This window comes from Gavia stellata, chromosome 19, assembly GCF_030936135.1.
Source record: "Gavia stellata isolate bGavSte3 chromosome 19, bGavSte3.hap2, whole genome shotgun sequence".
In the NCBI taxonomy this organism is placed as follows: Eukaryota; Metazoa; Chordata; class Aves; order Gaviiformes; family Gaviidae; genus Gavia; species Gavia stellata.
The window spans coordinates 2,737,483-2,761,040 of NC_082612.1; the positions used below are offsets into that span (position 1 = coordinate 2,737,483).

Below are 23,558 nucleotides of genomic sequence, written 5' to 3' on the forward strand. Positions count from 1 at the left end.
ACTTGCTGAGGAGGGCATCTAGGTTAGGCGGGGAGGGTCCTAAGAGCAGCACTCGTCCCATAATATACAGAGCACCCACAAAGCTTCCTGAGTATCGATCGGTGACCTGTGTGGTCTCAGCAGCGAATGCCCTGGTTTTCTCTGTGCCGTGTTTTCTCTCTTCAGCTACAAGCCTATAGTAGAATATATCGATGCGCAGTTTGAAGCCTACTTGCAAGAAGAGCTGAAGATCAAACGATCCCTGTTCAATTACCATGACACCAGAATTCACGCCTGCCTATATTTCATTGCACCAACTGGACACTCGCTGAAGTCCCTAGACTTGGTCACCATGAAGAAGCTCGACAGTAAGGTACTTGCTGCTCATGTTATGATCCTCGCATGCCCTGCTAGTGCTTTTATGATCTTGCCACAGGCTTAGTTAAACCTGCTCAGAGAAATAGTTGGGAATTGGAGAGGTGCTGTGTGAAAACATTACCTTGGGCTAGCTGCTAGAATGGGTCGTTATCCACTGATTCATATGCTGCAGAGATTTACTAAGAGTTTGGGCTCCTACCCTCTTCCAGTCCCATGTCGGGTTAGGAAACTTGGCCGCTTGCTCCACAGCTATGCTATAAAGTTCACAATCTGAGAGCAGGAAACTGTATTTATGAGGATGCATTAGGACACCACCGTTCTTCTTGGTTTCCTGTGCATTAACTCGGCCAAGTTCAGTGACAGGTTTGTTCTCAACGGAAAGATCTGTTGGCTGTTGAAAAAGAAAGAGAAGTCTCTTTTCCTCCTTAAATACATAAATAAAAATGAGAGGCTGAAGTTGAACACTGCTAGTTCTAGCACTCAAAGACATCGTTGTCATCTCGACTTCACTTTGTCGAACAGATTAATTAGGTTCTTGTACGAAACCTGATTTGGAAAGTGTGTATGAGATGAGAAGTACATCTAAAACACTTTAGGTCATCTTACTAATCAATGAAAAACAAATCAAAATGCTGTGTCTGCATGCTTTGACTGCATCCAGCTAGACACAAACAGTGATTTGACCTTCTATGGCAAATTCAGGGTTGTTCTAACCATAATCTGATAAACAAGAAGAATTGGAATAAATATGTTACCCGGCACGTGCTTTTTCAGTTACCCTCATGACTAGCAAGAATGGGAACCGAGCTCGGTTCAAACCGTGGTGTTTTAATAGATACTTGCAAGAAGATTTCCTCTCCTCTTCTAGGCAAAATAACAGAGATGCAAATGTAAAACCTGAGTATTTAAACTGAGCTTTCTCTGTGCGTCTCTACATCATGATTAAGCGATTTAAATCAGTCCCCCTTGCACCTTTGGCTCATTGAATCCTCATTCTGTAGAAGATAAATGATGATGATGGTTCTTTGTTTCCTAGAGTGGCCTATCGATTGGGTTTTATGCAGCCATGGAGAAGGATCCCTGCCCTGTTCAACTTAAAATAGGGTTATGGAGATTTACCCAAAGTGAGCTAATTGGCATTGATGTTCTGTCTTGTAGCAAAGGGGGGATTTAATAACTCCAGGCCATCCTCCGAACAGAATTAAGCCATGTAATGCAAGAGGATTTTCAAGTACTGTAGTTAAAATCCTTTCATATAGGTCAGTATCAACATCTTTCTCGCTACAATTTCTGTCTCCTGTTGCAAGGAAAAGCAAATCCTGCTATATCAAAAGCAGAAATTGTCCATCTGGAGGGAGTAGAAAGGGAAAGAAGGCAGGATTTCTCGTCCTTAATGCATTCTAGCCGTCTCGCAGCAAAGCAGACGCTTGCGTGGTGCTCGCTGTGCATCGGTCAGTTCAGCTACGCTGAGGGTACTGTGCTATCTCCCCTTGGCTCCTAGATGCTGTTGCTGTTAGCCATCCCGCTGCCAGTGTTGCAAACAGGCTAAGGAAGAGAGTCAGTAACTTAACTTTAATTCCAATGTTAACCCCATCACGTGGTTCTCTTGGATGATTGTCTTAGAGCTGTGCAGGGAGAAATCAGCCCTAGTCCTGCATATGGTGGCGTATGGGAGCATGTGAGGGCATGCAGGTGGAGGAAGCGTGCCTGTGTTACTGCCAGCCCCCACCCTGTGTGTCGTGTGGTTGGATATGGACAATCTGCTTCCACCTCCAGCGGGGTAACAGCGGCGCTGCTGCCCACCCGGGTGTCCCTGATAACAACACCTGAGCAAACACCCACGCGAGGCTATTGTCTGAGTATGTTTCTTGCAATAATCCAGCCTGCTATGGCGTGGAGGAGAAGTACCTAGATGGTAATTTCCTTTTTTTTTTTCTTTTTGGAACGACTTGTAATAATTCATGACAGCATTTCCTGTCCAGCCAATTCGGATGAGGAGGGGAATACGACAGGACAGGAAATAGCATGTTGCCAAATTGCATTTGACTTCTTTTTAAGGCCATCATTGCTGCTGCCTGAAAATCCTGTCTAAGGCAGTGGTGCTGTCAGCAGCCGCCCCAGGGAATGTCTTCTGCTGCAGGGGGGCGGTGGCTGGTGGCACTTAGAGGGCTGTTGCTGCAGGATGCGAGCTGCTCTCCGTCCTCTCCCAGTGACGCAACATGTGCAGTCCTGTATGCGGAGGTGCTGTCTTTGTCTTGCAGGTGAACATCATCCCCATCATTGCCAAGGCTGACACCATTGCAAAAAACGAGTTGCACAAGTTCAAGAGTAAAATAATGAGTGAGCTGGTCAGCAACGGTGTCCAGATCTACCAGTTCCCAACAGATGAAGAGACAGTGGCTGAGATAAACGCCACGATGAGCGTATGTTTTTTCGGGAGTGGGGTTTGCTTGCCTTGGTTTGCGCGGGCCCATCCTTGACAGTAGGGCACATTGTGCTGTGTTTCTTCTGGCTTCAGAACTGCAGTCTAAGCACAGATATCAGTCTGGCTAGAAAGCTTTTGGAGCTGGAGATACCTGTCACACATGGGCTGCTCGGCCTGATATACTTCATTGTATGGCAAACGATTCTCTTCCGAGCGTGTTTTCATATCTTTCTCCTATTGCAGCGTTCCCATCTTGGGAAAGGAAGAGGATGGGAGGCAGGGCCCCGACGTGGTCAGGGCAAAGGGCTGGGGTTTGGGTTTCCTGTCCCGAACGACCACTTGTTGCCTAGTGGGGGGTGATTCACTTCTGCCTTTGTTTCGCTTTCCGGTGGGAGCGGGGGCGTCATCAGTGATGTTCCAGCTCTCGGCAGGGCCAGTGGCCGTCAGCGGCAAGGGCTTTGGCTTTCTCCTTCCCCTTCCTCTAGCAATAGGGTTGGGATTTGAGGGCAAACAGGGCTAGGGTACACAAAATATTTTAGAGGGGTTTACAGAGGGAAACAACTGTTTGGTTTTTTTCCATGGGCCTGACTTGGAGCACAAGGGGAAGAACCTGAGCTCAGGCTTCTGGCAGTGATGTGCATCATGGCAGTGCTCACAGGGCCCTTGTGTGGCTTTAGCGGGGCATGTTAACACCCAAGAGGGCATGCCAACCCCAAAGCGAGTGCACTCAAAAGCAAGTGCAAGGAGAGGCTGAGTTTTCTGCATTTTTACAGGGAATGGAGACACCAAGATTAAACCATTTCCTTGCAACTTGAAGGCTTTTGTGAGTTGCCCTGCACAACTGCTTGTAGATGGGCAATTGTTATGTCCAGCTGGATATCGGACTCTCTCTAAACCTGTGTATTGCCTCCCTTTTTTCCCTGTCTGTGTTGTGTTCTCAGCAGGGAGAAGCTGGCACGGAGAAGGGATGTGGCTCTGCCAGGGCGCAGTGTGTGCAGTGTGTGTTTTGCCTTCCTCCGGTGCAGCCCAGCTGCTGGGAAACTCCTTTACTGGTTAATCACATCTCCTCTGCCGCTTGGCTCCTTCCCCTCCCGCCCAGCCTGTGACCACGGCTTGGCTGACATGGCACCCGCTCCCAGAGCTTGCGCCCAGCCCTTTTGGGTGCTGTTAAGACAGGGAGAGCAGCGCTGGGGTGGGCTGGCGGCAGAGGCCAGCTCCCTCCTGGCAGCAGCTACGCTTCTGGGAGCGGATCCCAGATTGTCGCCACCACACCCGCGGAGAGGCTGGGACATAGCGGGGCTCGGTGACTCAGACGTGTCAGCCCAGGGCTGGGTTGACTCCGCTCTTCCCCTTGCTCACAGCTTTGCCCTTTTTAAGAGGAAGCATTGCCAGTTATTTCTAGCAGCAGAAACCCCCCGAATTTTTAGTCTACCTTCCTCGGGAGGATGTACTTCATGTTCTTTTTTTATTGTTGGACAGTTATTTTTCCTCAGTGTTCAAATTCAATTCCAGTTTGTAAGACTACTTCTGTGCTTCAGAGAGTCATGCTTTGTAATTACATGAAAAAAAGTACATCTCTTGTATTTTTAGGACTTCAGAATTTTGGCCTGTAAGTCGGAGCAGGTTTCTCATCCAGACTGTCCTGTTGCTTTTTTTAAAACACCAGATGAATTGCAAAGGCGTTTAAGCAACTTAAATCCAGCAGAGCTGCCACAGTAAACAGCTTTCTTCAGAAACAATCCCTGGCAAGGCAATAAAGGAAATCCCTAACCTTACTGTCCCTTCCTTTTTGTAGGTCCACCTTCCTTTTGCTGTAGTTGGCAGCACTGAAGAAGTGAAGATCGGCAATAAGATGGCAAAAGCCAGGCAGTACCCCTGGGGTGTCGTGCAGGGTATGTTACCGAAAGCACAAATAAGACCTTGTCATCCTGTTTCATTCTGATGAAAGGTGCATTGATCTGTGGATGGTCCTTATCAAATTCTGTCTTGAGAAAGCAAGATCACAGCTGTGAGACTTCTCATTAAAATCAGGGCATTGCAACCTAGGTCTGGACATGGAGGAGGTTGGCAGGAGCGTGGTGGTGTCAGCCTAGCCATTGGCTTTGGGAAGAGCAGGGTAACGTTACTAGGAGATGCTAAATAATTCCCTTGAAAAAAGAAAACTTAAATCTCCATGCTCTGTTCCTTATGCTTTTCTGCCAGCAAAAAACCATGAGCAACAGAGAAGGCTTGGACAGCTGAGCGGTTCGGTTTGGGCCTTGCACACAAGCCTGAATGCAAACATGTAGCTGGGGGATTTTCCAGGGAGGTCAGCGGGTGCTCTGCCCTCTCAACTTGAAGTGGGAGCAGAACTAATTCAACCCTGACTGCTTGGTATGTTTTGTCCTGATATTGTAAACTGTGGACAGGCAGCTTAAGTATGCAATCCCCCCTAAAGTCAGCCAAAAGCTCCTTTCTGTTGGAGAGCAGGGTTTGGTTAGGGCTGTGTTTGCAACCCAGGCTGTACTGAAGCTGCCAAAGATAGGGCTGGTCCTTGCTTTCACCAGTGCCGACAAGTACAGGGTTGAGACGGTGGTGGTCTGCTTGTGGCGTCAGCTGCGTATCCCGTTGGAGAATGGTCCAGCAAGCTGCGGGGGAACATTCATGGGGCAATTCTGCAAAACTCACCGAGTTTTTCTCCATAATGCAAGCTGATCCTGAGGCAGCTTCAGACTTAATGTCTTCAGCTGTGCACACCAGAGAGTAGTACTGGGAATAAGTCACAATTAGGAAAGAAGGTGTGTTTGGGAAGTCTTGGACTTGACACGTATCCTGCTGGGTTCTTGCTGTTCCCAGGAAACTAGGACCAGATAGCCAAAGAGATTTAGTTGGGTACCAGAGAGACTTTGAAGATCTGGCCCTGAACTGCCCCTTTGCAGAGACAGCTGGGCTGGTCTGAAGGGGAGCAGCTGGAGTGCTTCGCTGTGTCCCCAGAGGCATGTCTGTTAGCAGCAGAGTTGCCTGCTGCTTGCCGTTGCATTCTAAAGAGCGAATTTCCATTCCTTGCCTTTAAGCACACCCAAACTGCCTGCACTGAAGCGTGCAGCCCTCTGGCTGCAGGCCCTTTGCAGGCTGAACAGCTTGCTCACCCAGCGGCTGACCACGGCATGCCAGAATAGAACGAACGCTCCGAATAGAAGTTGTTAGGGGAAGCCGTGTTATACTCTGTGTGCTGCCTGCCTTCTGTGCCAGGAGCAGGGCTTTAGGGTTCCTTCGTAAGGTTAGCACGCATGGAAAGGGTACAGCATCTCTGGTGGGGTCTCTCATAACCTTTCCTTTCGCCACTGCTGTAAACGGAGACTTTGTCGCCCGCCTGGGCCCCTGTTGTGACTTGGGTTTAGAGTAGATTTGAGTGGGAAGTGCAATCCTGTGTGCGAACGGGTCATCGCCTTGCTGGCACAGAAAAGCACAGAGAGACAGGAGCTCTGTGACAGATGGGCAACACGGGGATCTTGCAGATCTAGTGAAAGGCCTTGAACTGGTACCCATGTGTTGGTATGGGATGGTTTCAGCCCCAGTTCAGCAATGCGTTTTGGTGCGGGCTGACTTGGAGTTCTCCTTGTGTGCCTGAAGAACTCTCAGGCTTGCTAAACTGGGGCCTGGGTCCAGAGAAAGGGGGGACCTGGCTCCTGGGTTTAACGTTCTCTCTGTGGATGGTCTGTCTTGTTCACAGTTGAAAATGAAAATCACTGTGACTTTGTGAAGCTGCGGGAGATGCTGATCCGAGTGAACATGGAGGACTTGAGAGAGCAGACGCACACCCGGCACTACGAGCTGTACAGGCGCTGCAAACTTGAAGAGATGGGATTCAAAGACACGGATCCGGACAGCAAGCCTTTCAGGTAGGAAAGCGCACCTCAGGCCTTGTACGACCGCAGAGAGATTGGAGGTTTTGGGGTTGCCGATGTTTGCAAGAACCAGGGAGGGAATGGCCATGGTCACATAGAGCAGCTGAGATCTAAAGTGCGGCTGGGGAGGAAAACCTTGTGCAATGCAATCTTGCCCTCAGGGGCTAGGATTTGTACAGGGGAAGCATGGGAAACGCTTGGGTGGCTGAGAAAGCCAACTCTTGCCTTAACATCTTGAAAATGTCTGCAACCCTGCAGCAGGGCTGTACAAGCTTTCTAGAGCCTGCAAAATGTCACCAGGGTGCTTGAAGGCGATGTGTTTTGAGGGCAGGATATGACCCATTTCAGATCAACCCGGAAAGTTTAGGATGAAGCAGCATGTGTCCATGGATCTATCTGCACCCTGTTGCTTAAGTTGTATCAGTTTTCTTTGCGCCCTTCTCTGAGCATCCTTTGCTCTGCCATGTCAAATACAAGCTGCTGGCCCTCACTCAGAAGTGTGTGCCTTTCAGTCTATCTCCTACCTGTTCTCTGTCTGCTTGTACTAAAAAGCATTGGAAGGATTGGGTTCTAAATGCTCCTCCTGACAGTCAGTGTGCAGAGCAGTTCCTCATTGGACTCTTGGCGCTGATTTTGCTGTCCGTGTTTGAAACGCTCCAGTGCTCTACGTGGCCGTGAGGCTGCTGTAGTGCAGAGCCTGCCATGAGGATCGCTGCTGTTGCCGGCTTTCTTTTGTCTTCAGCATCGTGGAAGGGGGCACGTTTTTGTAAGACATGACGAGAGAGTTGGTGGTAGTATGCAATCAGGGCTTGTAGGCATGTGTGATTGGGAACAGTTAATATCAGTTAACTGTTCATGTTGTTGAGTCGTCTTTTTTTTTTTTTCAAGCTGGGAGAATCTCATCTTGGGATTGGGAAGTTGATTTTGGATTTTTTTTGCCCTCCACACTTGCTCTTGCTTTTCTAAAACCTGTGAACTGTCCAGTCGTAAGTGAAGCTCATGGTCATCTTCCTACTGGCAGTACTATGAGTTTCATGGAGACTCGAGTGGATCCGTTGAGTAGCGAGTTTGTTAATCCCTTCTAAAATTCCCCCCGGAACTCTTCTTGCCGTGGAGAAGAGCAGGGTTTGAGGTGGTCAGGTGATCTGTTAGCACTCCCTTTCCTCCACTTCAAACTCAACTGTGTTTTGCAGCCAGCTTGCTGGACTGCAAGTCTGGCTGACGTACCATTGCTGGGCTTGGAAAGTGCGGCTGTGTCCTGCGATAAAGGTTCTTGTTGACCCTCCTAGAGCTTTTCACAGCTGGTCCAAGGTGAGCTGTGGAGAGGGCGCAGTGGGCTGATGCTTGAGGTTTGGCTTTTCACTAAATATAGAGTTTATGCTGTCTGACAGCTTTTTTGGTCTGAAGCCCGGGACAACAGCTGTGTGGGAATTTGAGAGGGAGTGTTTGTTTTCTCTTTTTGTTTCCTGTTTCCCATTCTGCCCCAACTTTTCCCCAGTAATGGCACTCGCTGCCTTAGCAGCATCCCACGCTCCTCGCTGCCCCAGGGGAAGGTAGTCAGAACTAAATGTGCATCCGTGTGGGTTTACCCCCGTAACACACGTGCACGTCAGGAATTGGTGGCCTGAGACGGCAGCTGTGCAGGCGGCTTGCGCGGATCACCACAGACATGGTTCATCCCTGATCCTCAATGGTGGGCTCCAGAGCAGGAGGCGGAGTGGGGGCCTTGTGCTCCTGTTTCTGGAAAACAGCGCTCCATGGCGAGCCGAGCAAGGCCTTCGCTACAACACGGAGTTTGCATCAGTTCGGGGTTTTATCTGTGACTTACGGAGTTTACGCAGCTGCATTTCTTTTGCAGCCCAGAAACTCCGCTGCAATCGGTCGAGCCCAGTTCTGTTACTGAGTCCAAGTGTGAAGCTTTATTGGATTTCCTTTCTGGAGAGCAAGGGCTTAAGATGGGCTCAGCCCTTTCCTTTGAGGAATCTGAGGAATTTCCATTGCTTCCTGTACATGAGGCCTCTTTTGACCAAGCTATAAGTAGAGAGGAAATGAAAATGTACAGAATTTCTCCATCTGGTACGTGCTAGTTCAGAACAGCTCTGGGTGCCTCCTCCCTCCAATAAACAAACAAAACCTATGATCCCAAGCTGTTTGGCTGAGGCTGATGTATATCTGACATGAGGAAAACAGTAGGTTTGGTTCTTTCTGTTCTCCCTTCTGAGACCAGGGATCAAAAGCATGCCTTGCCCCCGGGTCCGGGCCCTGGGAGCCCCGGGGACCGCCGCTCGTCAGCCAGTTTGCATCAGCCAGGAGCAGGGAGCCTTTTGCAACTGTCAGGGTGAGCAGGGCAAAAGACGCCAGCAAACCGCTGGCGCTGTGTAGGCGCTTGCGCGAGGTGGGAAAAAGGGAGGCTGGTGATGGTTGTGAGACCCACCGTGCTGGCAGAGCCCCCACCACTTGTCGGAGCTGCAGGAGGTGAGGAGGGAGTGTCAGTGCCCCGGTAGACATCTGCTCTGTGAAATGGGGTCTTCTGTTGCACGGAGACCCTTCTGCTGTTCTGTGTCTGTTGTGGACTGGTGTCTTTGCTGCTCTGGTTGATTTTCTCAAAATATTTTTTTCTCTCTTAAAGAAAATAATTTGCGAGGGCATTGTTCAGGGTGTGGGGGTGTGTTGGGGAATCAAGTTACTCTTGTAATCTAGGTCCATATGTTTGTATACTTAAAAAGCAAATTCCCTTGTCATCTTTGTCTGTGAGAAGCTGCAGGGATCCCAGTTGGTTTGGACTGTTATTCCTTAGGGCTGTAAGTGTTGTGGTTTGGGTTTTTATTTTTTTTTACATATGCAGCCTGGAACTTTGGTTCTCTGGGAGTCAGAGTCACTTCAGTAGAGAATTAAGCTTGCTGGCTTTAGGTTAGTGGTAAGTTTTTAAGATCGAAGCTGGGATTAGCGTTGAACCTGGGATAATTTAACGGCAAGCCCCTGCCACCCTCGCTCCTGCTAGCTTTTTCCTGCTTGCCTGTCACCCAGCATTGTGTTTTTGGAAATGAGCTTTGCAAGAAACTGTTTGCTGTAGAGGATATGATTAGCAGTGTGCAGAGTTTTCCATTTCGGTCCGTAAGGCTCTGCTGCTCCCTAGTCCAGTGTGTTGCTAATTGCAGATTCAGTTTTTGCTCACTGAGCGGTGAAGGCTAATCTGCCCTCAGGGTTTTCCTAGGCTCTAGCCAGACCCTTCGGAAGGGTTTATGAATTCAAGTTTCAGCATCTGCAGTCAGAGGATTAAATCCAAGACTGAATTTTAGGGAGGTTTTGATTCGAGTCTTCTGATCTCCGTCTGCTGTGAGTGCTCTGGTTCTTGATTTAGTTGATAATCCAAAGATGCCTCTTGCCCTGGTCTCCCAGGAAAAGATTTTTGTCATTTTTAGAATCAGCATTTTTGCTTCAGTGCGTGGGAAGCTGGTGTGGTCTGCTGGAATCGTGTGATTCCTCCAGGGTGGCCAGTGCTGTGCAAGAGCAGCTCTGGGCATCCTGTCTGTGGAGTATTTTAGGAGGCAATTGAAGTGCCCATGAATTAGCAGTGTTACACCTGAGAGCAGGGTTTGTCTGTTAAGTTTTGTTCCCCAGCTCAACACCCCCTCCACCACCCCCCGAAACCCCCCCAACAACAAAGCCAAGCAATGAAAAAGCCACCAAAAACCCCACCACGTGCCAGGAAAGGCAAAGGCTTGGCTCTAATGGGATTAAGATATTCCGCTAGCTCAGTGGTTGATGTGTTCCTTGAGCGCATGGATGCAACGTATCTGTGTGATATCAGTGGAGTTTTCATTTAAAAAAAAAAACATTTTCAAAAAAGCATCTTGGGGGAAATAGTTATCATTCCCACACTGTCATTATGGCTGAAATATCCAAATCCATTTAAGGAACAAAATGAAGAGGAATTTGGCATCCAGAGTTCCTAAGAGGCTCTGAAAATCGCAGAGGTGCATGGACAACATACTTTGCGTCCAAGATCTTTGCTGTGGTATCTCAGTGCTGGGGAAATAAAGGAATGCCAAGAAGTAGAGGGGGAATAAAGGAATGAAGGAATCCAGTACTGTGGTTATTTGGAGGAGGAACGCTGCTGCTGATTTGCAAAGGCTTAGCCTCCCTTGACAGCTAAAGGAGAAAGAGAGGTCTCCCAAGGTGGCTTTATTGAAATAGAGGCCCTGATCTGAATCCATTAGCAATGAGTGGCGAAAATTTAGTTTTACTCTGTGTTAGTGTCATGCTTAATGGACTACATAAAGCCAGATTTCGCATGCTGATACGCCTGTCTCTGTTCCACAAATCCTGTGCTTCAGGACGAACAGTAGGAGAAGTGTTCAGGTGTGACTCGAACGGATCAGAAGCCATGTGAGCATCGGGGATCACTGTAGATGCTTACGTAGTGACTGCTTATTTTTGAGGGTAGTCACCCTGCCTGCTAAGTGATCTACAGGATCCTGAAGAGTGTGTTTGGTTTTGCTTGCCAATTTGTCTCCCACTGCTGCCACCTAGCAAGCTAGGACTGGTTTCGGTGGAGGCGATCATGCCTCTGTTGCTGACGATGTTTTGTGACAACACAATGCAGTAAGATCACCAAAGGCTGGAAACTCATGACTGTGCTTGAAACACAGCTCTGTTTGTTTTTTCTGTGTTTTTAACAGTCTCCAAGAGACTTACGAAGCAAAGAGGAATGAATTCCTGGGCGAACTCCAGAAGAAGGAGGACGAAATGAGGCAGATGTTTGTCATGCGAGTGAAGGAGAAGGAAGCAGAGTTGAAGGAAGCTGAGAAAGATGTGAGTATATTGTAACTTGGGGGACTGGGGGCGGGGGGGAGGTTTAGGCTGGGGCCTCTCCAAGAGAGTCCCGAGAAGGTGAGCGTCCACATTCCAACATCAAGCCTTGTAAAGGTGCTTGCTGTGCGTAAACAGTCTCAAGAAGCAGATATGAACTCAGTTCCCAGGCCTGCCGGGGACATGTGGCTTGACCCTGCTATGCAAGTCCTCTGTCACTTTTCTGTGCCTATAAAATGGAGTAGGACTGCTCCCTGAATTTGGGCAGCTGGAGGAGGATATATACCGTGGAGCGAGTGGGAGGTGCTGCACTGCGACAGCGGCTGCGGCTACCTGCCCCACGGACGTGCCAGCCTTGCTGTGCCGTGGGAGTCCTCTCTGCTCTCTCGCCTCTTCAGTCCCACCCAAAGGAGAGAATACATCTGCTACTCGGAGTGATGTTGATGTGCAGTGGATGTTCAGCTACGGTACAGCCAGAGCTGCCCTTTAGCAGTCGCACCTATCTGGAGGCTTTCCGTAAGCAGATAAGGACTTCCCGGAGGGCAGTAAGTCCCACTCAGCATAGTTGTAGAGGGACGTGACAGAGCCACCCTACCATGATTTTCTCAGTGCATGTAGGTCGGCACTGATTGCTGTGGGACAGAGGAAGTATAGATGTCCTGCTAGGGGAGGGAGCTGTTCCTTGGGCATCACGGAGGAGCGTGTACCTCTACAGAGGTACAGAGAAGCGCCCCAGAGAAGCAGATTGCCCTGAATGGCCATGTTGTCTTGCTTTGCACGAGCATGAGAGAGTCCACTAGGAACAAAGCAAAGAGCGATGGAACGTGGTGGTTTGGAAGTGTACACAGACCTGTCATATTCCTACAGGAACTTAAATTCCCACCATCTGTGTGTGCAAGTGTGTGTTAGTTGCAGGGCTTTTCTCACAAAGTCAGGCATGCTTGGGACAGGCCGATGACTTGTTATTCATGCAGTGAGGCCTCGGTGCCAGCGGAACTGCTTCAGGCATCATTACCAGTAATCGGGGTGAAACATTCTTCTCTTCCCGTCCAATTCTCATTGTCTCTGTCCCGGCAGCTTCATGAAAAGTTTGACCATCTAAAGAGGACTCACCAAGAAGAGAAGAAAAAAGTGGAAGACAAAAAGAAGGAACTTGAGGAAGAGCTGAACAACTTTCAAAAAAAGAAGGCAGCAGCTCAGCTATTACAGTCACAGGCTCAGCAGGCAGGTTCTCAACAAACCAAGAAAGACAAGGACAAGAAAAAGTAAGCGGATGTCAGCCATGTCCTTTGCAGGGTTTGTTACAGTTTGGGAGGTTGTTTTTTTCTTTCTTGCTGCATGTCTGTATTTGCTTTTCCCCGTTACCAGACTGGAAACTGGGCTTTTATCAGCCTGATCAAATAAAGTATTTTTTTCTAAAGGGTGGGCCAGGGACATGATCTTAATTTTTCTCTAGAAGAGTACCTTCAACTTCTATGTCAAAGCCTGACTGGTATGGGAGAGCAATCAGATGGTGGAGGTTTGACCTGTGATCTGTCCAGCATCTTCTGGAACAGCTCTGGGATGTTCTGGACTTAGACTTATCTGCCTGAGCCAAAATTTTTAAGGGGGTCTCTACCCGTCCTTTCACCCAAGAGTAGTCTCCAGTTCCCATTCCTTAAGGTTAAATTTGGGAGTAGAAGTAGATTAGAAACCAAAACCACCGTGTTATTTTTACATGGGAAATGCTAGTGCCAAAAGTGAATACTTGGAAGCTTGCTTTAAAGACGAGAAGTTTTGTGCGTGGGTTGTTTTTTTTAAAAAGAAAACCAAACTACTATGGTACTGTAATTGCAGGTAAATGGCATTTGTGGTTGTATCAAGTTGACATAATAAGCTAAGAAACCCATACCTTTTAGTAAAGATAATGGCACTGTTTTCTACTATTTTATATTTGTATGCTAGGAGTATAATCCTATACCCTCCAGTACTCTGAGATTCCAGCAACTTAATAGGCACCGAGTGTATCTGTGGACAGAGTCTGTCCCATGGTCAGTATTTGGAGGTGGGATTTTCAGATGTGCTCAGTTTGGACCTGACTCTGCTTCCGTTGAAACTGGAGGAACATTGCCATCGACTTAGGCTCAGAGTTAAGTCACTGCGGAGCTCCGCTGAAAACCTTGAAGTCTAGATTGATCCAAATGGATGTAACCTCCTTCTTGCAGCCTGTACTTGGAGATGGCTACGTTTAGCTTGCTCTTAGTGTGCAAGATACCCCTATTTATTACATGATACTGGCTACTTCACAGTGTTTTAAAAACGAGAATGCGAGGTCTGCTTAGATGTGATATGTATGGCGAAGCCAGACAAACCTCGCCGAGATGAAGTAGACTGCGCATGGCTTGCTCGAGGCTTCCTGTTATAATTTCCATTCGCTTTTTCCGTTCCTGGTAAGGGGATACTCATCCAAGTCCTTTCTGGGTCATCTGTGATAAGAGGGCTAGTTGGTAACTGCAATCAGGAAAGCTGTAAAGATGGTGATGCAGCAAATCTCACTGGAAAACGCTTTTTTAACCCACACACAAAAACGACAGTTCCACACTTCTCTTAACAGCCAGTAGTGAAGGGGTGCATTCCTTACTAGACTGTGGCAGAGTAACCTACTCAATTAACACTAAGCTGTCACTGTTGAAAGAACCAGAACGCTAGTAGGGACGTGGTATAGATGCTTGCTAACCTGTGAACTTCAGCCAGGTCTGAGCTGTCTTGCAGCGTGAGCCTACGAGGTTCTGTTGTGTTGCACACGTACTAGTATATTTTTACACTTTGGGAAGTTACGCTGACGCTCACTGCATGTCCCTTGTCTCTACTGCTGGTTTGGTACCTGTCACTTGTTGCTTCTGCCCCTGGCTTCCCCGGGGAAGGTGGGGAGGGCCTAGGGCTCGTTCCTCAGCTGATGAAAATTCATGTAGCTCCTATGGAGCCGTGCTGCTTTATGCGAACTGAGAACCTGGCTTTCGGCACCTGCTGAAATACATCAAGTGCTTGTGTGCTGCATGCTCTGCTTGGGTAAAGAAATCATTAAAGACTGACCGGTGTCACGCTGAACTGTAGAAACAGTAAGTGTCGGCAGCTGACCTCCAAGCATGCTAAAATACCGTTCTGTGACGATGCCTGTGAATGGGACAGGCTGAAACACCGGTCTTCTCGCACATGAGAATTCAGACATGGTGACCTGTTTCCTAAAAAGAATAGAGAATTCTGAAGACCCTTTTTCTTACCTCTTAAACAAAGTTGGTAGCTTAGTATTTTTAAGCATTCCGCAGTCAGTTTTTTCACCTCTTAGGTATGAGACCAGTGAGGCACATAATGGTCTGGGGAGGTTTGTAACTTTTGGTAGTCAGCGTTAGCTACTATTTGCTTCTGTGAAGTTGGCTGGCACATGCACAATGTTGCGGGTGTGATACGTGGATGTTTCTAGCAACCATGGCAAACACAGTTTCTGCTTTGCTGATGCGTTCACAGAAATCCAGTCGTGAGGAACGTGCACGTCTTTTAGCGTGTCCTTTCAGTGTCGCTCCACACCAGGTGCTGTAACTGCTTCAGTCGTTCTTTAGTGTCTGAATTACTAACTGAGGCTTTAAAGGGAAATGCTGATGCTTCTGCCTTGTAGCACACCTTGGTTTTTCGAAAGGCTTTAAGTTTCTCCTTGCACTCTAACGAAAAGCTGCGGTTTGTATAGGTAAGGCTTTCAAGCTTTCTCCATGCTGACATGGACTGTGGTGGTTCTTGTGCAGTTGCCAGAAGAAATCCTTGCCATGTATGATCCTTGTAGCCTCCCCAGAAAGTAATTAGCAGGAAAGCTTTTTTCTCAAGGTGGGATTAGATTTCTCCGACTTGGACAATGGAGACTTTCCCCTGTGCTGTGCAAGCCGGAGGGAAGGCTCGGGGTGAAATCTGCTGCTGGCCTAACTCCATGAGGGAGAGCTTGGCCCTCTTGATTTCCAGACTACTCCTGTAGGAACAACTTGTCTCTTTATACCATTGGGTTTTTTCATAATCCATCTCTCGGATTCCTGTAGCTTATGCTTTTTTGATCTAACATGGTTGCAGCTCTGGCCTGATGACAGAAGCGTGCCGTTCTCAGGACGGCACATCTGTGCACCTCAGACACTTGTGTGACTGTAGGATAGACATGTACTCGGTACTTTCCTGAACGTGGGGCTGAGCATACTTATCAAGCCCCTGCCGTAATTTTGGGATGGGACTGTGCTTCAGGCCTGAACCGTCTGGAGATGGTTCCTGGCAATGGACTTGGCCAAACCAAATGGGAGCAGCAAATAGCCTTCTGGTGCTTGCCTGTTGTTTGGTAGATGGCCACACACATGCCTCGACGCCTGCCATTGTGTTACTTGCTCATCCTCAACCCCCCCAGGAGCCAGGATCATCTGTTGGGGCTCTGTTTCTGTTTATTTCAAGCTACTTCTGAAAACCAAATGAAAAACTTTTTTTCCAGTTTCCTTTCTATATGATAGTTTCTAGTCCAACGGGAGTGGTCTGGCCATCATGGGCCATGCTTAGTCCCGAAGCGGTCCCTGAGCTCTAGCACACAGCTATAACCTGAGCTGTAACTCATAGCTCAGGGTCTGGCCCAACGCCCTGTAAAAAGAGGGGGTTTGTGCATGTCTGAAGGATCTGAAAGCTGACGTTGGAAGTGCTCGGAGACATGGTGGTGCCCCGCTCTGAGATACCCAAACTCGGTTAAAGGCTAAGCACACAGCCTTCTGCAAGAGCACCCGTGGAAAGTCACCCAAACCCAAACCGGACGCCTGCAACCATACCCCCCAGCCATGCGCATTCCGAAAAAATGAAGCTTAAGGACACCAACCATTTATAGACTGTAACCTTGACTAGTTTATATGCTTGGTTGTTCAGTAGCTCTGGCCCTTCAGTTTTCCTTTTTGCTTTTGCCTGTCATGGGTTAGAGCCCAGCCTGGAGGTTTAATTTCTTTTTAATTCCATAATCCATCTGCATGCACACCCACCGGAGCGGGTTGCTGGTGTCGGCTCTCCCAGCTTGGATTTTGGTTTTGTTTTTTTTTTTTTTTTCATTTTGGGTTCTATTATTGCTAACTTCTTTTTGTTTTTTGTTCTTTTTTTAACTTGCAGTGCAAGCTTCACATAAAGCCTGTCAAGCCAAGGATGTTCCTGCATTCACCTGCTTTTGCAGTAATGTGTCTTTGCCATCTGTTTTCTTTTTTTATTTTTTAACATGAATAACTATTAACTCATCTAATAACATAGTGGGAACAAGAAGGATTGGGTACAGGACTGTATGCAACTGGAAGTTCAGGGGTGGGTGGAGGGGCAGGGTAATGATACCATGTATTTTCCTGGTCAAAACCAGCAGCAGTAAATCGTTTTTGGCCCCAAATTTGAACTGAGAGTCAGGGCTGGACACCAGCAGCTCGGGTGAGCGTCATTGACTGGATCAGGTCCTCAGTGCCGCTAGCCCACCCAGCTCGGGGAGGGCCGGCTGTGGTAGCCCTGTGCTGAAGGGGTCCCTGGGTCCACAGAAACCAACCTCAGGGAATGACTGCTGTACGAGGGTCATAGCCCAGTCCCCGGTGTGGCTAAACTCGGGAGTTCAGTCCGACCCATATTCCTTCAATTGCTAATGTTTTAGAGCAATATGAGTCCCGCTGTTGGGGGAAAGGGAGGGGGGTATGTGTGTGTGGATAACAAAAGTTTAACTGACCTTGCATGCCATTACATTTGCATGATATTTTTTTATTAGTTGCTATTTTTGTCTGACTTGATCATACTACTTGGCTTGGATTTATTGTCATGTGCTGGCATATTTTTACAGCCACTCTTCCAGTTCAGTGTAGTAGCTACCTGCTGAATGCGGCGGTGCGAACCAAACGGGAGAAGGACCGTTTCTCGTTACTGCTTTCCATGTATTACTTGCCAGACCGTAACCTTTGAAACCTCACTTAAAATAGGACCTGGTTTCCAGTGTGCATCATCTTAGCAAGACTTAGTAGCCCTTAGGGAATTAAATGCTTGGGCAGCGGGGAAGACATAGACATAGCCTTCAAAGTTATCTTAGAGCCTTCAGGAGGATTCCTGCATGCGCTTAAATACAGACTTGCAAAGCTGCGGGATCCAGAATTTCATGTCCAGGGAGAGAGGGCACCTGGACATACATTATCCAAATTCCCCACCAGCCCTCCTGCCTCAGGGACCATGTCCCGTTCAGATGTCCCTTGAACATGCAAAGGAGATGTAGCGCAAGCCAGGTCTGGCCCTGTGGCCAGCGGGGTGTGGAAATTGGCCTGTTTAATGTCTATTTTCTATGTCATTGCTTTTCGGACAGAGTCTTTCCCTTCCTTCCCAAGAAGTGGCGAGCCATGCTTACCCTATGACTTCGGGATTTCTTTCTCTTCTGCTGATGTACAGCCAGCATTTCCACTGCTCCTAGCTAGGTAGTCTCTTTCTTTCTTTAAAGCACTTCTAAAAATAATTCTCTCCACTTAAGTCTCACGCACTGCAGTTCTTTGCATGTTTCTGGGATGGAATCTCTTGCCTCTCTGGCAAAAAAAAAAAGGGCAAAATTATCACCTTTTCTGGAGTGTTGAATTGAGAAATGTGTTTGGAGGTTAGCTTTTGGGTCGTCTTGCTTTTTAACCCTCACTGCTTAAACATGGCTTTGGGAAGAGGATATCCAAATACAATGTTTTGGACAGTCAGCAAAAATTGATTGGAGATAAGTAAGCTGGAAATAAAATAGTTGAGCCTTTTCTTTTTTCATTATTTGAGGTTTTTTCTGGTGGTGTGTGTGTTCGGTTTTTTTTTTTTAAACTGCACCTCCTGGTCTTATGAACCATGATGCACTTTCTGTCAGGTTAAGTAGGTTTGCTAGGAGGTTGTTTGGAAAAATGAAACTAGGGTTCTTTCGGCTTCTGGCAAACCCAGCTTTAAAATCCTGAGTTATCAGGGAGGAAGTTTGGGTTTTGGCATGGGTCTTTTCCAGTCACATCGTATGCACATCGTTGAATGCTTGTGGTGGTATGCTCTGCTTCGGCTGTCTCTGTGCATCTCCTCTTTTTAATTACCAGCATTTTGTGCCAAGTGGAAAACTTTAATTTTAACATTTATTTGTCCTTCTTCATTTAACAGCCCTTCAAGGGACGTTTGGCAGGGGAAATCAGCTGAGTCTAGCTTCATTTTTTTTCTTTTTTTTTTTGACAGAAAGCTGTGGCCAAGTGCATTAATGTATTTTTGGTTGGGTTCCTTTCTCCAGCAAAAAGCAAGCTGCTTTGGAGAAACTGGGAATAAACCGTAAACCTGTAAAAGTTAAAGGTACTGGTTTGGGTTTTTTGCCAAAGGAGTTGTTAATGACTTTTTTCCTCCTTAAATCCCTGGGCCATGTTTAGCTTGTTACTGCTGCATTTCTTACGCTTTACTGATGCCTTTTTTCACAGTAGCCCTTGAATCTGCATGGAGTCAATGATACACTTAAATCTAGTTGGATGTGCTTTCACCTTTGCATGTAAGTACAGTAGTCAGAGACTCACCCTTTCTGCCTCGCTACTGCTATGAAACCAGTTGTGTTTTTCTGAGGGGATTCTTTAAGTCCGCTTCCTTACAAGTGGCATTGTTAAAACTCCTCAAACTTTTTGCAAAAATCTGCTTTTGCTGAGATGTTGACAAGAAGCCATAGGGAACACGACATCCGGCTCCTGTTGAATGCCTAAAGCAACCCTGTCCGCTGTCTCGGCGCTCTTGAAGCTAGCAAGCCAGCTGGTGAAACTGCGGACAGACGGTTGCATGGGCAAAAGCCTGGCTTGAGAGGCACTGCAGCCCTCAATGTACATTAGACAGCAATGATAACTAGCTGATAATGCTGCATGTTCCTGACAAGGGCGATTTCAAACCTTAGAATAATAAAGGAGCAAGAAAGCACACTGAAACGTGTGTTTCTGGGGTGATGGTGTTCCCAGGGCATGGAATGAGCCCCCAGAATGGGAAAGCAAACAAAATCCAGGTCGCTGAGAGGGGCTGCGATTGCTCTGTAGAGGTGGGCACGTGAGGGTCCAGCCATCAGCCAAAAAGACGGAGATGAATAAGGGTTTGCTCCCGCAGAACCTCCCTGGGGTTGCACAGTTACTTTCCAGGAGAGCAGTAAATAGGAAGGCGCCCTTTGAGCTCGTGGGCGTTAAATGCATCGCCTTGAATCTCCTGTGGCGCGTGGCGCTGCCGAGAAAGCAGCGCCTGGCACCCTCCCCAGGCTCCTCCGCAGCCTGAAAACCGCAACTCGTGTCACCCCCTCTGTGTGCTTTTGATGGCTTGAAATCCCATTAAGGAGTTTGGTATCTCTGGTCTCTCTTTAAGCATGTCTCTCTTGAACACGACCAGTGTTTCTCCAGGTAGCTCTCATTGTGCTTCTCCTAAAATGTCCGAGTGAGAATGGAAATGTCTTTTTGTGTGTGATCATATGAGATACGTCCATTTGAAGCCAGTTACCCTTTGCCCTTCGAAGGTGTTAGAAGAGTGCGTATTTGTCTCTTCTCCGAGGACCCTGGTTGCATTTGCAGTGTATGATATCCATGGCGCTCTCGTCAGCGTGTGTCAGCATGGAACTGTACAAATATGAAGGGTTTTTTTAATTAACAGAAAATAAAGCTGTGAACAGCAGTAGAAATATTGTATTTGTATACATTTTTAATATCCTGATTGCCTTAAACTATAGATGTAGAACTTTATTACTTTGCTATTTGAAAATAACCCATGTTTGTAACTAAATAATTGTGTAACCTACATACAGTGTTAATGCAAATTATATGTATGCATCTGTTAGATATTGTCACTTTATTTGATGTTTAAAATATGTCAGTTTTTGAATTACAAATTGAATAATAATCCTATAGCATAAGCTCAGTTCTTTCTGTACATGCTTTAGGTTACATATACAAATAGTGCCAACACTTGAAGTGGGGAGAGGAAATATATTTTTACCCAAACGCTTTGCTCATCACTTGGCCTTTGTGACTCTGTTTTGCCGTTACCCCTTTGTAACGGCGTGACAGGAGGGAGTGAGGAAATGCGAGGTTTCCCGACGGGTTGTTTGGTGCCTTTTGTCCTGTTGTTTGTCAGTCGCTTTTTGTGGCGGTTGTGAGTTGTTCTCCAAATCAGTCAGTGTCTTGAAGAGGTCCAGGCCCCTTTGGTGTCGTAGGGTTATGACACCTCCCCATTGCACTCTTACCTTCATGGCTTACTTTCTTTAAAATGTTGTTCCTCATTTTTTTTTTTTCTTCCCTCTCTCACTTCATTTCAATTCTGAACCTCTGTTTCTTTTCTTTTCTGTTTTTCTCTTGTTCTGTAGCTTCTTCTTTATGTAACGGTCACCTTGCCAAAAGCCCCCACGCCCTCTCTCCCAGTGGACAGTAGGGCGCTGGAAGAGCCTGCGGCTACGGGCACCCCCGCCAGGAGAAGAACCATCTCATTCTTCCATCACGTCCGCCCTTCTCTCCTTCCCCTTTTGTTTTTCACCTGTGCGTCTGAGGGTGCGCTGTGCTGTGGGTCTCTGTGCGGGATCTGTCCACTCCTGGGGCATCTCCGACAGAATTGAGGCTACCAAAAATGACGGAGGTAACGGCTGGAGGAGAGAGCTTGGCCATAATGTGAGATATTGCACTGGGTTAGGTGGTTTGGTTTTTTCTCCCTCCCCATTTTCTTTCCTTCTGCCATAATGTGCACGTGTTGCTGCTGACAAATGGAATTGACAGACTGTGGATGAGGGTGAGCGTACATAGGCGGAGGACTTCATTTGTGCCTCTAGAGATCAAGTCTGGCTGCTTTGGACACCACAACTTCACCACGGTACATCCTGTGCTCCTCTGACATGCTGAAAATAAGTCCTTAGACCTGGGTGACTCCTTGTTTTCAGTATGCAGCTGCATGAAGCGGAGCTGGCTGATGTTGCGTTGATGGAGCCTGTTCTGGACCCTGAAGGCCTTACTGTTTTCTGGCTGATCTGCCTCTGTGTAAGCAAAGGAGGTATATCTCCCCTTGTACAACCGAGCTGCACTGACTTGTACTTAGATTGAGGGCTTCGTTTTATTTTCATGAAGCCTAATTAGTGATTATTTTTTTTAACAATCTCGAATGTGGGGTAGTTGTTGAACTTAACGTGTTTACTTTGGAAGTTAATTCAGTCAAAAAGCTTGAAAAGTGCTAAAGTATTCTTTGAAGGTAAAAATCAAAGCTTGTAAACTTGGTGCGTAGTGACCTCTAGCTGGTTTGGGATGGATGGAAGGAGACAGCCTGATCCTCTTTGGATGTTCTTCATCTGGGGTGATGCAGTTTTGCTTTTTTTAACCGAATACTAGTGACTTATTCTTCTCATCTGTGAACCTTAATCAAGGAATTCACCTTCTTTAACCTGCCATGGAAAAGGTACTATTAAATTGTCAAGGTTTTGCCTCTTCCAATCTGTGTGTGAGGAGTGAGGTGCCAAGGGTGGCTGCTGTGATCTGCTGGGTTGTTTTTTTTCAGAAGCACAATACTTTTCAGTACTCCTCAGTGACGGGGCTAGATCCCTAGAAGCTCCGTCCAGCCAGGTGGCTATTTTTCTAAAGCCACAGAAAAACTGTTTGTCCTGGAAACCTTTCCAACCAACTAAGTGACTTTGTAGATACGATCGGAAAGATTATTAAATATTGGCCTTGTGCGTATGCTGTAACGATGTACCTGGTGTGTAAATGGAGTTGGTGACTGTTGCCCTAACTGAAGGGATATGAGTATTTGCACAAATGTAGCTTAGGACAGAATTTGCTCCATTTTTGGTATTAACGCTTGGTCTCTCTCTTCAGTGGGCTCAGGCGATAGACACCTGCTGAGGGTCTGCCCTCCAGCAACCAGTGCTTACTGCCAGATAGCCAGATCGAGAAAAGTTTTCACATTCTGCCTTCTGAGGACAAAACAGAGCAGCTCATGCCTCACGGGTTGAGACCTTGAGGGTATTGCTGCATTAAACCTTGCCTGTGTTAATTCTTCTCTTATTCGGCAAAACTCTGTGGATGCTTTGCTAACTGGGAAGAGGTTGCACCACTTGCAGGAGGGCATCTTTTTTGTCCTGATAGGGCTTAGACAGCAGTGCTTACGTGCACCGGGCCACCCCTATCTAGCAAAAAGCGATGGGTTGAGCTACGTATTTTCTGCAATCAGTCATTAACTTCGCAGCCGAGGGCTGCTGCGGGACTGGGGCATCCTGGGCCCCGAGCCACCCCTGTGCCTCATGCGGGGCGAGTGTCATCTCCAGCCTGGGGTTCTGCATGCATGAAGGCGGTCGCTGTTTACTGAGACAATGTCTTGCCCATTAAACCCCCCCGTTTACAAGTGTTGTGTCTTTTTTTTCTCTCGGTGTCGGTGCCTAGGCTAGTCTGCAGCGTCAGGGACCACCGCCTTGGGCCTGGGGACCTTGCTGTGCAACCCCCTCCATGGTAGCCTTTAACTTGCCAAAATACTGTGCTGGTTATTTGCCCAGAGGCCAGCCCACCCGCCGGATGGCTCCCGCAGCATCCTGCATGGTGAGACACCCCCCAGTGCCCCTGTTTCAGGGAGGAAGTCCTCTCCTTATGTTTCTCTCATTCCCTAGACTTTTTTTATTTAAAAATTGTGGTATGGGTTTATCTGGTGGTAGTAGGAGCCCAGCCCGTATAATGCCATCACCGTGCTATACACTCTCTCTTGAAATAGTGGGTCTCTTGTTATTATTTACTTCGTTATCATGGATGGGCACAGAGGTATTCTGCTGGGCTCTACCTCATGTCAGGCCACCCATATTGTGCTAGTGACAGTGGTTTAGGACGCAGGCTCAGTCATGGGTGGCTGGGCATCACTTACTGCAAGAAAAAAGGAACAAAACCTAGGTGGTGGTGGGGTTTTTTTATCCTGTACCTAAAAAGAGGCTATCAAGTGCTACAGACCCCATCATCTTACCCCTGTAGCTGTGCCCTGTGATTCTCCGAAATCTTGTGCGTGACAGTAGGAAGTCATGACCAAGTCTGCAGGTTGGCAACACTGGAGAAGTA

The 23,558-nt window shown here is 47.5% G+C and overlaps 1 protein-coding gene across 2 annotated transcripts in view; it reads left to right on the forward strand.

Annotated features, from left to right (window-relative positions):
* Positions 1-20,932, forward strand: part of SEPTIN11 (septin 11) — a 57,134-nt gene extending 36,202 nt beyond the window's left edge. The window contains exons 4-10 of one of the 2 annotated variants that reach the window (XM_059826943.1): positions 166-352; positions 2,619-2,780; positions 4,578-4,674; positions 6,495-6,663; positions 11,352-11,484; positions 12,559-12,746; positions 20,849-20,932. In XM_059826943.1, coding sequence (XP_059682926.1) covers positions 166-352; positions 2,619-2,780; positions 4,578-4,674; positions 6,495-6,663; positions 11,352-11,484; positions 12,559-12,746; positions 20,849-20,864 — 952 coding nt within the window. In that variant the 3' untranslated portion in view covers positions 20,865-20,932. Of the gene's footprint in view, positions 1-165; positions 353-2,618; positions 2,781-4,577; positions 4,675-6,494; positions 6,664-11,351; positions 11,485-12,558; positions 12,747-16,629; positions 16,794-20,848 lie in introns of those variants that run through there. The other variant, XM_059826942.1, reaches the window with a different exon arrangement.
* The last annotated feature ends 2,626 nt before the right edge of the window (positions 20,933-23,558 follow it).